The 11,579-nt window shown below is 44.7% G+C and overlaps 2 protein-coding genes across 3 annotated transcripts; both read right to left on the bottom strand.

The window, feature by feature from the left end:
• Nucleotides 1-351: 351 nt before the first annotated feature.
• Nucleotides 352-5,640, bottom strand: LOC308122286 (rap1 GTPase-GDP dissociation stimulator 1). Of its 2 annotated transcripts, XM_080484028.1 has the most exons (5): nt 5,167-5,640; nt 4,073-4,183; nt 3,516-3,638; nt 3,268-3,393; nt 352-2,424 (listed from the first exon to the last, which is right to left on the bottom strand). In XM_080484028.1, exons 1-5 carry the CDS (start codon nt 5,261-5,263, stop codon nt 1,952-1,954), a joined length of 930 nt encoding a protein of 309 aa, XP_080340154.1. In that variant the 5' UTR covers nt 5,264-5,640; the 3' UTR covers nt 352-1,951. The 2 variants fall into 2 exon arrangements, with proteins under 2 accessions (XP_080340154.1, XP_080340155.1); XM_080484029.1 differs by lacking the exon at nt 4,073-4,183 and having other exon boundaries at nt 353-2,424; nt 5,167-5,555.
• A 744-nt stretch (nt 5,641-6,384) lies between these two features.
• Nucleotides 6,385-11,363, bottom strand: LOC308119859 (uncharacterized protein). The gene is made up of 7 exons (XM_080480112.1): nt 11,237-11,363; nt 11,067-11,122; nt 9,745-9,808; nt 9,189-9,562; nt 8,623-8,823; nt 8,413-8,542; nt 6,385-7,468 (listed from the first exon to the last, which is right to left on the bottom strand). Exons 3-7 carry the CDS (start codon nt 9,780-9,782, stop codon nt 7,000-7,002), a joined length of 1,212 nt encoding a protein of 403 aa, XP_080336238.1. The 5' UTR covers nt 9,783-9,808; nt 11,067-11,122; nt 11,237-11,363; the 3' UTR covers nt 6,385-6,999.
• Nucleotides 11,364-11,579: the final 216 nt, after the last annotated feature.

Raw genomic sequence — 11,579 nt, 5'->3', positions numbered from 1 at the left:
GGCAATTTAAGGTCACCAATCAACCTCCCAGACACGTTTTTGGTCTGCGACCGGAGAAACTAAACATGAGACGCTCCATCTCCATGTCCATCAGTGTGTGGTGCTCATTTCCCTTGAAGTCTTAAGTCTTCTTAGAGTGTCTCACTAATCCCAGAGCAGATCAGGGGGTTTCCCAGCAGGCGTCATTTCTGGCCACTCGGCACGTCGACCTCTGATCCTCCACTGATAAAGTGATGCTGTGGTCTGGAGGGAACAAACTTCAGGCGTCGGGGAAAGTGTGAAATCCCCAATATATAGACTCTGCACCACATTCAATGCATAGTTTTAACAAAAATAAAACTCAAAATATTTTATGTGTGTCCTTTAATGATGCATTGTCAAACATACAGACCATTAAAACCCAAATGTGCACAAATTCAGTGTAAACAATGACACCTGGTGAATGACACATACTGCAAAGGGCATTCGTCATTTTAACAGTGTTGCAGAGAAACCCATGTGTTAAGTGTCGCGAGGGTAAATTTGAATTCTCCTCCATAAACAAACTGCAGAAAAAGCATTTTGCAAAGTGCAAAATGGCCATTCGAAATGATCTCAAGCACTTGTAAACAAATCAAAAATGATTATTCATCCATTTTAAACAGCCTAACATTTATTGTAATTCAGGTAGTGATGATCAAAAGAGAAAATATCAAGAGGCTAGTGTTTTACACCGAGAGGTGTCAGTGAACACAGATTCTCGACAGATACCAGGAGGAGCAGAACAGGTGTAATTATAGGAACTTGGCTCCGATCCTTTGTGTGTTTGTGGGGATCAGACAGATTACAGAGGGCGACGGAGAGGTGTAAAGCTAACGTCGGCTTCATGCAAACACCTCTCACTCTTCTCAGCACGCTGGAACTCTCAGCTTAGCTCCAGTTTTGGCAGCGGTTGTTTACTAGTAACTAAAATTGGACATCCAGTGCCACAATGCACCTCTTCCAGGAAGCTTGGGTCCTTGCCGTCACTAGAATAGTCTCTTCGCTACTGGCCAAAAGCGCTAATGTTTTATCCTCTCTTAGATTTTTTTGTAATGTCTTAATTATGCCTTGATATGCTCAGGTCAAAAGTTCAAAGCTTGAGAAACAAGTAAAAACAAGAAGAAAAACAAAGTATTTTATCTTCATATCTGTAGAAAATCTTTGAAAATGTAGTTTTCTCACCCTGCTGTCTCGCCTCGGACCCTTTTTACACAACGATTCAAGTGAAAACGGATCGTTTTTGTGTATTTGTGCAGAAGCAGCGTTTCCGCCGTCTACAGGGAGACAGAGCCCGATAGCGTTTCCAGAAAGTTGCGTTGTCCCCCATTTTCAGGGTCTCGGGGTACCACCGTTGACCCCTAAAATGCGACGAAAGTTTTGCATTTTCACTTGAAAAAGTTTTCCTGCAAACGATGCATAAAGCAGCTCAATGTAACAATGTAACTTCTTGATATTTTCCATACAAGATACACCAGGTACATAAACCTTAAATCCTTAAAGTTAATAAGAAACATTTTGACCAGAACTTCAGTTAGAGACTAGTCACCTTGTGCTCAGAGGTGCTCAAACATTTACTAAACAGGTTTGATAAAACATTATTTCAGGCAATTATGACAATGTCTTCTGGTGTGACTGGATGGACAATTTTTAACATTTTAAGGCCAACAAATCTATATAGCAAGGGTTACTTTTAGTTTTTTTGTATCTATAAAATAAACCCTGAACTCACAAAGAGAACGCAAGATCATTTCAATGTGTGCCGTTAAAAAATCTTTGCGTGCACGTCCAGGTTTGTGGTGTGTCAAAAAGCTCCTGATGTTTGTTGCATGTTGATCAGATTTAGAATTGCACGAGTAGAGAAGCCATGGTAATCCCATTAAGGTTTTATCGTCCGTTTGTTCATGCCGTCATGTTGTTAGTACTCAAGGCGTCAGAGTAAAGTGTGAAACACGCGAATCTTCAGACTTTTTGAGTGGGGGCCGTTCTTGGTGGAGAACTTCATGGCTTTGTACAGGTTGGGCCAGCTCCCCCAGCGGGAGAAGGGGAAACAGCGAGCAGTCCGCCTGTTCCGGTGAAGGCTCCAGAGGGAGGAGGAGCAGCGCTGGAAGACCTCGACGTTGACTGCGTACTGACCCGGCCCCCACTGAGACGCCCTCACCAGGATGACGGAGGAGGCGAACCCGCAGGTGTGCGGGGAAGCGCCATGAAACACAGACTCCCCCGGCCTCACCGACGCCCCCCTCTCCCACACCAGCCCGGCCTCCTCCGCCACCGCCATCCCGCTGAGGTTGCAGAGGGCCTGAAGGCACACCTCCTCCAGCTCATCCCCGTCTGGAAGTCGGAGCAGGATGGCGACGAGGCGAGAGACCGCCCCCCGGCGCAGTAACAGCTCCTGCTGCTTAGCTGGAGGAGGAGGGAGTGGAAACGCAGAGGAGATAAAACCTGAGACAATGAGGTGACTCTTTTCTCACAGCAATGCAATGAAGCAACATGACAACAAGGCACAATCTATTGGATGGATGGATGGATGGATGGATGGATGGATTGATTGATGGATAGATGGATGGATGGATGGATTGATGGATGAATGGATGGATGAATGGATGGATTGATGGATTGATTAATGTGAGTTTTATTAGTTGAATGAAGGTGTGTGTTATTGGATGTTGAGTGATGGCTTTGTGGATGGACAATGAAAGGATGGATGGATTGATGTAGTAATTGGTGGGTGCATTAATAGATTAACGTAGGGATGGATCAAAGAACTCTTTTTGTGATTATTTTGATGAGACATCGATATAAGTCAACTTTAAAATCTGTTTGAGTCCAAAATTCTTTCTTTCTTTCTGAAGCTCGGCCCAGGTTTTCCAGGGAGGATCCGAATCTGCCTCTTCAGAAGTACGTCAAATGCACGGTAATTTTTAACAGACACATAAATAACTTTGGGATTATTCAATTACTACAGTACCACTACGCTACTGTTAAACACAGTGAGGCAGTCTGAGCTTCCCATAGCAGACGGTCAGAGATTACCACCTCAACTATCCTTTGATTGAAAGACCTTTGCTTTCCCACAGATTACGTCTAAGAAAGGCTGAACATTACTCCAGCCTCGTCTTCATTTCTGGCATGACATCCCCGGGAGTCCAGGGGTGTCGCAAAACTGTGTTGTTATGTGGATTTTCACCGCGGTGACCATAACACGTCCGTGTCTTCAGGTGGGCTTTTGAGATTGTGTTGACTTACAGCTGTCATAAGACATGCGTGAGATGGCTCTCGCAGCGTGAACCAGCAGCTCCTGATCTTTGCTCGTCAGCACCGACAGCAGGGCCGTTACCAAGCCTGCGTCACCAAAACCTTTTCGAATCACAGCTGTAAAATGAGAAACGAAAACACTCAGTAGACGTATCCAATATCAAGTTAAAAAAAAAAAAAAAAAAAAAAAAAGCAATAAACCCACACTCTGTTGGTAAACAATAAAGATAATAGCTTACATTCCTTGGCGAGTTCAGCCACGAGTTTTGCGGTGAGCACGGTGAGAGGCCCGCGGCTCCTCAGAGACAGAGAGAGGATGGGCAGGATTCCACTAATCACCACCTGCTCAGCAGCGCCTTTATCTGGGCACAAATGGAACTACATGTTATATTTACATATTCAGAAAAAAACGTTTTAGAAAAGTTGCGTTTTTCATTTGAAAACCCTGTTGTGTAAACTGGACCTCAGAGTCACTTTCAGAGGTTCGACCTTGAGAAACATTTTACTGTAGTATCATAGTAGCAGCAGCTGAGTCTCTTCAATCGTTCCATAGTTTCCCCCGACCCTTCCTCAGTCCCGCTGCCTTTCCATCCCTCTATTGCTCCTCCGGCAGGAGACACAAATACAGCTTAGCGTCTGCCGAGGACTTAAAAGTATCACGCACCACAGGCACCCACGTCCAAAGCGCTGCTGTCATTGAAATTAAGGAGGAAGGCAGCGGCAATTTTCCAAATAGCCGCTGCCTTCCTCTCAGCGAGAGTTCGTCGGACGTGACCATGAAGCTGAACGGACTCACTCTTCTCTTTAATGTTGGTCAGCACCGTGTTCAGGTGAGGCCTGAGCTCGTCTTTTTCCAGCAGCTCCAGTCCCAGGACTCGGATCGCACCTAATGCCGTGTTCAAGCTGTCTGCAGGGACACACGAGAGGAGGGAGACGTCAGGAGGCAGAAGACCAACCGCAGGTCAAAGGGCGGGAGGTAAAAGGAAAACACAATGAGGAAAGGTAGCCGAGGTACGGCTGTGATACATCCAGAGGTCTTCCAATCAATACTTCACTCTCCACTATGTAACCCAGTGAACATTCAGTTGAAGAACTAATGCCACAGAAGATTTATTGGTTGCATTTGATTCACACGGTGGGAATCTCTCCAGTCTTGAGTCTTGTGGAGTTTGTATTTGTGTTTTCTTAGAATTTACCAGATCATTTGTGACTTTAAATTACCCAGAGTGGCGAATGTGGTGAATGTCTACCTGTAACTGTGTGTAAAGAGATTTGGAGGTGCATGGCGAGGTTTGTGTCTGCATAATATGCGCGTGCGTGCGTGTGTATGTATATAAATAGACAATACATCTAGATTCATTTATATTAGTGTAAAAATGTGTCGCTTTCTTGTATGTGTCTGTATTTTGTCTGCTTTGACATGTTGGGAATGAATTAATGTTAATACTACTACTACTACTACTACACCTAATAATAATAATAGTAAATGTTCTGGTTGAATCAGCAAATTGTCAAAAATCAATGGCACTGATCCTCTTATAAATGTATTTGATCAATATATTGCACCAACTGAGTTTCATATTTAGCAGAAATAAAAAGAATGACTGAGAGATTCACTAAATATAATTCAGAGAATCAGTTTTTGGCCTTAATATGACATTTTCAACAAATCGGTTCATCCTCAACAGGTTTTTCTTTGGGTGATGAATAAAGAATGAAATAAGTGAATTGAGTTTCTTTTCTTCTTGTGAACTACAATAGAGACGGTTTGGCACGATGCAGTTCACCTTTGACTGATCTCATCAAGCCTGTCATGAGCGAAGGTGAATTAGTGGTCGATTCAGGAATCACAGACCTTTCAAAGTCCTGAAAATGATCAAAACAACTCACCATTTGGAGGGTTGTAGGGCTGCAGCTGGCCGATTCTGTGCTTGTCCCGGTGGGATCGGCTGTATTTGTGCGACGGGGGCACGTTGGGGTGCCCCATCCCGCCCCGTCCGGCCGTCTCGTCGCTGCTGCAGGTGGAAAGTCTCTCAGGCCGACATCTCAACAGAACGCAGCTCGTTTCAGACCCGCTGCTCCTTTTGTTCGACTCGGTCACCTCAGACGACGCCTCCTTCCCGGTTCACCTGCCTGGGAGGCCGCAGCCGCGCGCCATACCTGCTCGCACGCCTGTCTGGAGCTCATCAATATGAATATTTCTGTCCCGTACGTTTTCTCAGGGTTGTTTAGTCCCGTTTTGTTTTGCTCCTACTCCAGCTGGCTGTCTCTTCCTCCTCAGGGTTAATACACAACAAATCCTTTCTAAAGCTGTTCTACCCCTCCTGAGTGTGTGTGTGTGTGTGTGTGTGTGTGTGTGTGTGTGTGTGTGTGTGTGTGTGTGTGTGTGAAGGTATTAGCACGTGGCTGCCCTGCTGAGTGCATTCCTGTGGCATTAAAATCTCCCACAATGCTTTGCAGCTGCTTGAAAACGTGAGTCCAAACAAAAACATCCCAGGTGGGAATCTGGTACTTTGTTATTCGATGGTATTTTCTCATTTACTGTAATTATTTATCCGTCCAATTGATAGTCAATATAAACACAGAGATAAATAGTATTCAGAGAAAGGAAAAAGGCCTAGGATCAAACCATGGGGTTTGTTGATGTGAGGCAACAGAGTGAACCACTGCACCACCATGTGGCTCTTGTTCGTTCGTACAATATGAAGAAAATACTCCACATTGCTCCAACAGTCGTCAGTACTTTAGCTCAAGCGAGTCAAACACATTTTAGTCCAGGGGGACACGTATTACTGTTGGAAAAACATTGGAAAGTAAATTATGGGAACATAAGACCTTTCAGAAAGCTGCGGTAAAATTTCAATGTTTTCATCGGCCGGATTGAAGCGTCCTGTGAGCTGCTTTTGGTCTCCGAGTCTCATGTTTGACATCCTGCTTTATATTGCAAAACATACTCTGCACAAGAAACGCATGAATTTCTTTCAAAACAAGCCAAAAGTACTAAATCAGCTCGCAAACTGCAGGATTGACAGACGTGACTCTATGAACACACCACGTCGGGTACATTGTTTTGTCTGGAAAGTCTTTGAAAAAACCAACAGCTTCATTCATTCAACATCACAGAACAGAAAGTAAACTTTCCGTTCGTTTATTTACTGAAATCGAAAGAATAATTATGACAGGAAAATGAAGACACTCAAATATATCTATATGGTTTCAGCTCCTCATTGTTTTCACATAAACTGTCCGATAACACCATGAAATGAGAAAAAAAAAAAAATCACAGTTTAATTTAGACTTCATATACAGGGGAATTAGGTATTTTCCTAATACACTGGGGAATGTACTCGCTCACCTGCACAATAAATATGCACCGTGTTGGCTTAGCTTAGCATAGAGACGGTCAGCTTTGAAAAAGCATCTTCCGAATGTGAGCTGAAGCCACAGTCGAGTTAAAATTCAGAAAGAAAACAAACAAAAGGGAAATTAATTGTTTTTTTTATAAGTGGCAAGAAGAAGAAAAACATTGGTTCTAGAGGAATGTGTTTTTTTCCCAGAAGGCTGCTAGAAAAGAGCGACACTGTCTACGTGGAAACGTTCCAACCTGCGTTCGCCATTTCTTCATGATTCTCGTGAAGTAAGAAAAGTTTTTGCAAAAACTATCAATGTCGCCATGTTCATCTGCGTTTGAACTGGAGTCTTCAGACGTTTTACGTTCTCGTGTCAAACGCCTCCTTCTGCATTGAGCCCACTGGAGACGGCCTCATATCCCACAGACACCAGCGTGAGGACGTTATTCTCCGCCGCGTCGGACTTCTGCTCCGAGTGCGTCTCGGCGGAACCGGAGGTTCCGGCTTCCTGCCTCGCCTTCTTCTTCGCCCGCACTCTGGCTTTTCCTTTAGCGATGACCTTCCCCTGCTCCGCCACGCCTTCGCCGACTTTCTGAGCCGCCTCGCCGTCCGCCGGCCGGGTCTTGCGGTGGCGCCTACGGATGCGCCGCGTGGGCGGGCTGGAATCGGCGGGGTCCGCCGCCGCCGCGCCGGACAGGATGCGGATCTGCTGCTCGATCACCGTGACGACCATGTCCAGAGCGACGTCCAGCATCCCGAGGCCGAGGCCGTGAGTGACGCTGTCGAACGCGCCGCTGTTGGCCGGGTCTCGGAAGCATTTCCTCATGTCCTCCAGGTGATTCCTGACGGGACAGGCAACGCTTAGACCAGGAAAATGTCAACTTTATAAAAACAGAAAAAGTGAAAGCACAGAACACAACCTGATGAACATTCTTGTTTGGGGCAAATACTCGCTAAAAGCAGCAAGTTTGATCCAATATCATAACAACATTTTGTCTATGATGCAATGTGATTGAAGTAGCATTCAGAAATTCCCTGCAACTGTACCTAAAAATGTCACAATACATAAATCGGGCTGCATTTCTAGGAAATAAAAGCTTTTTTTGCAGGTTTGAAGCACATTGCTAATGACAATTTGGTCTATTGGTTGGGATAGTCATTGTATTTATTCATGAACTAGACTGAGCACTACTTTTTCAATCATGGCTGTAAAAAAAAAAAATCATACAATTTTATCACATTTTACGATTTGTAAAAGTACCGTAATTTCTGGACTATAAGCCACTACTTTTTTCACACTTTAACCCTGCGTCTTAAACAATGCCGCGACTACTTTATGGATTTTTTGCAGATTAAAGCGCTTCATGCCGCTGATACATGGGTGATGCGTTCAGGTGCATCACGAAACGCCAACCTTTCTTTTTTTTCTTTTTACATTTGGTGGGTGACGCTTATATTCAGGTGTGCTCAATAGTCCAGAAAATACGGTCGTTTCTTTTTTTTTTTGGGGGGGGTCTTTAAAAGGTAAAATAGTTGAAATGGCCAATATGGCCCAAACCACTTGAAAATGTTTAAAGGACAAAAGAAGCAAAATGTCAAAAAACGTTTTTATGAAACTTAAAATGAGATACAGGTTTAGTATATTCAGTTAAGACTGTATAAATGTAAGAATAGTGTTAGCAAAAGTGAATCGTGAAGCAAACCCTTCATTTAAACATGTTTATATGGTGTTATTCTGAGTGAAGACCTCACAGTCAAACAGGAAACATTTCAACGACAACCGTACTTGGATTCGATGATTTTGGACCAGTGTTGGACCGTGTTTGTCTCGGGGATGAGCTGTTTCGCCATGTTGCCGTAGTCGATGTAATCGTGGGCGAAATCCTTCATGTCGTTGCAAAGAGCCCTGGTGTCGCCTGCAAGTGAAGCAAAAACCAAATGCGGCAAACGCAGAAAAGTGCAAAGTGCGGCACTGCTCCACGAACACGGCCGTCACCTTCAGTGAGTTTGGAGAAAGAGGAGGACACGGAGGTGGTCGTGCTCGGCGTGAGCCCGAGCACCTTGAGCGACTCCAGGAGTGACTTCTTGCTGGCGGGGCCTCTGCTGACCCGAGTGTACGCCGCCAGCGAGCGCAGCGACATCTTCTCCGGGGCCTGCAGACGCCTCTTGATCTCATCGTAGGAGATGAGGTATTTTCCTGAAGTTAGAGCCACATCAGAGATCACTGTATTATATACTGCATATACAGGGTATATTGTATTATATATTGCTCATTCTGATTACATTGTTTTATTGGCACATTGAGGGTAAATTGTATCATATATTGCACAATCTAAGGGAATATTGCACATTTTCATTTCTCTAACTTCTATTTTGAAATCTCATTACACTGTTTTCTTTCCTATTTTGTCGTAATCAATTTTGTGTCATATTTTGTCTACATTCAGTATTTTTTGTTCTGGGTGATATGTCTATGTATGTATGAGGGCAAACGAGAAAAGATTTAGATTCCACTGTGCCTCTTTGACGTAGAACATGTTTAGCCGACATCTGGACACTTACGAGCCTTGGATCCCTTCATGTTGGGATCCAGGAGCGACGACACCTCTGCGAACGGCATGCGGCTGCTGGTCGAACCCGGCGGCGCCTCTTTGTTCTGAGAGACTTGCGGAGTTTGGACGGGGGCCGAAACCTGCGGCGGAGGCATCTCCGCCTGGCTCTGCTCGAGCGGCGCGTGGCCTTGTGCGTGAGGGAGAACCAGGGAGTTCTCAGGCAAACCGTGCAGGCCCATCCCTCCCTGTGCTGCACTGCCCATCTGCTCGGGAGACATCTGGAAGATCCCCATAGTCTTCACCACAGTGAAGACCATGTTCCCCTGCGGGTCCAGACCCACCACCTGAGTGGACGGGTCCATGTCGCTGAAGCGACGGGTCGACCTGCAGGAGGAGCTTTAATTATCAGATCACGTTACCCTCCGGGCACACGTCGTGTGACAGTATCCTCCTCCGTCCTTAAACTGTTACGGTTAAGGTTGACCCCACAAAAGGAGAACGTAAGCCGACTCCATCTACAGTCGAGGTGAACCCCACCCCCAACATGGGAATCGTTAGCGGTTCACCGTCTTTGTCCTGTTAAATGTCGCCAAGAGTCACTCATGGTAACGCCACGGCGGAAGCTTCATCCTGGAAGGGGAAGGAAAGGAAAAGTTTTTAAGTTTGGATTCTGATATAAGGAAATAAAAAAATCTTATATCAGCCAATTAAATTTTCATATCCAAGATGGCAACATCTGCTCAATGTGCAACCTTTCGACTTGGCAGAAACAACGAATCAGTTTTATCGATCACTAAAATACTCCTCAAATAACTTAAGCATTGATTAGTTTGTTAATACCATTTGTTTTTAAACAAAATTGGCCTGTTTTATTTTTTCTTCACATTTTCAATTAATCTGTTCAAGTAGCCACCACAGTGTGGCAGTAATGAGCCACCGGAGGCTGTAATCTATCAGCACCGCAGGAGAAGAAGCCAACAGCCAATAGTTAGCCTCGTTTCACGGTCAGTGTCTTCAATCAGACATAAAGAGTAGACGCCACACCGACCGCTACTCCCTATTGGCGCCGACGAGCCGTGGGGCCGCCATCTTGGTCTGATGGCCCGCTCTACACGGTGTAATGTTTCGCAGGCGCAATGAAGCGTCAGTCCATTTAATCAATCATAACTCGCTGAATACTAAACCGATTTTCACATTTTTCTTTCCTGCAATCGTCATACATGTAGGTATGATACAGGACACAAGGTTCAGGGTATTTTAATTTTCGAAGTGGGCTAAACAGTAACAGAATATTCCGCTGCAATACATCGTATGCATTTTGCAAAAAAAATTGTATGTATATATATATATATATATATGATGGAGAAGCAGAAGCAGATTGTGTACTACTCGGCTATTTTAATGAGTTGAAAAATGAAGAAAATATATATCATATGAATACATTATATGTGCATATACAGTATAAGATAACACAATAGACAACCTTTACATCCTCCAAAATTCTAGATGGAATGGAAACAGACACTTTCGAGACAAACACAAGAACAAATAGGTCGGAGTTGTTAAAAAAGTGGGAGTAAAAAACATCCTGAGGGGCGGGCCTGGCTCCCGGCCTATTTCTGCAGGTGGAGAGAGGTGCGTTGTGGTGGAGCCTTGAGAAACACAAACACAACCAACGACAACAAGTTGGGATGATGATTGTTGATGCCAAACTGTGTCTCCTCAACGTGATACCCAAGCAGAAACACATCCTCCGTTTCCAATCTCTGAACAAGCCTGCACGGCACACATCACAGGACAGCTCTCTGCCAGACTATTCCCACCGAACGGTCACTGACAACGGCCGACATGTTGGCGAATGGAAATGGACGCTGTTCAGCGGTCTCACCAGAGGACACCTCTACCGCAGACAGGGACACTGCCATCAGTGATGATCCCAGCCACCTTGTATGGAAAATAGGCACATAATACACACATTACTCACAAGACATAACATATAAAGGTATTTATTAAGAATATTTTCTGAATTTATTGTAATTATAAAGGCATCAACCCTACCTGATGCCAAGTGATCCTGGCTGAACCTGCAGGTGAGGACGTACCGCTGAACTTGGAGCAGTTCGAGAATCACCACCATCAGCGTGTCCTTATGTCAATAATAAAAATCCAGTGACGGACAAGTACCTGCAAACGAAATAAAAGGTTGTGACACGTTCATTTTGACACTTGCATGTACTCGATGTTGTGAAATACATACCATTTTAGACACACGGAGGACCTGAAACCCATCGGATACAAGATCATTTAACTAGAAGCATCATCCTGCGTCGCCTTGTTCAGGCCGGGCTCGTCATCCACTGAACACAGCCACCTGCAAAAACACCGACAAGTAGCTACTTCA

This window comes from Lipophrys pholis, assembly GCF_963383615.2.
Source record: "Lipophrys pholis genome assembly, chromosome: 1".
In the NCBI taxonomy this organism is placed as follows: Eukaryota; Metazoa; Chordata; class Actinopteri; order Blenniiformes; family Blenniidae; genus Lipophrys; species Lipophrys pholis.
The sequence above is the reverse complement of the archived record's forward strand: the minus strand, read 5'-3'. Positions and strand labels throughout refer to the sequence as shown.

What these genes read in the sequence shown, in the direction of transcription:
- LOC308122286 (XM_080484028.1), bottom strand. Translation starts at nt 5,263, where the DNA reads ATGGGGCACCCCAACGTGCCCCCGTCGCACAAATACAGCCGATCCCAC. An exon ending in GACCAACATTAAAGAGAAGA is followed by an intron (nt 3,639 to 4,072) that starts GTGAGTCCGTTC and finishes ATTTGTGCCCAG; the next exon opens with ATAAAGGCGCTGCTGAGCAG. An exon ending in ACGCATGTCTTATGACAGCT is followed by an intron (nt 2,425 to 3,267) that starts GTAAGTCAACAC and finishes CTCCTCCTCCAG; the next exon opens with CTAAGCAGCAGGAGCTGTTA.
- LOC308119859 (XM_080480112.1), bottom strand. Translation starts at nt 9,782, where the DNA reads ATGAGTGACTCTTGGCGACATTTAACAGGACAAAGACG. An exon ending in CATTTAACAGGACAAAGACG is followed by an intron (nt 9,563 to 9,744) that starts GTGAACCGCTAA and finishes CTCCTCCTGCAG; the next exon opens with GTCGACCCGTCGCTTCAGCG. An exon ending in CATGAAGGGATCCAAGGCTC is followed by an intron (nt 8,824 to 9,188) that starts GTAAGTGTCCAG and finishes CTCTAACTTCAG; the next exon opens with GAAAATACCTCATCTCCTAC.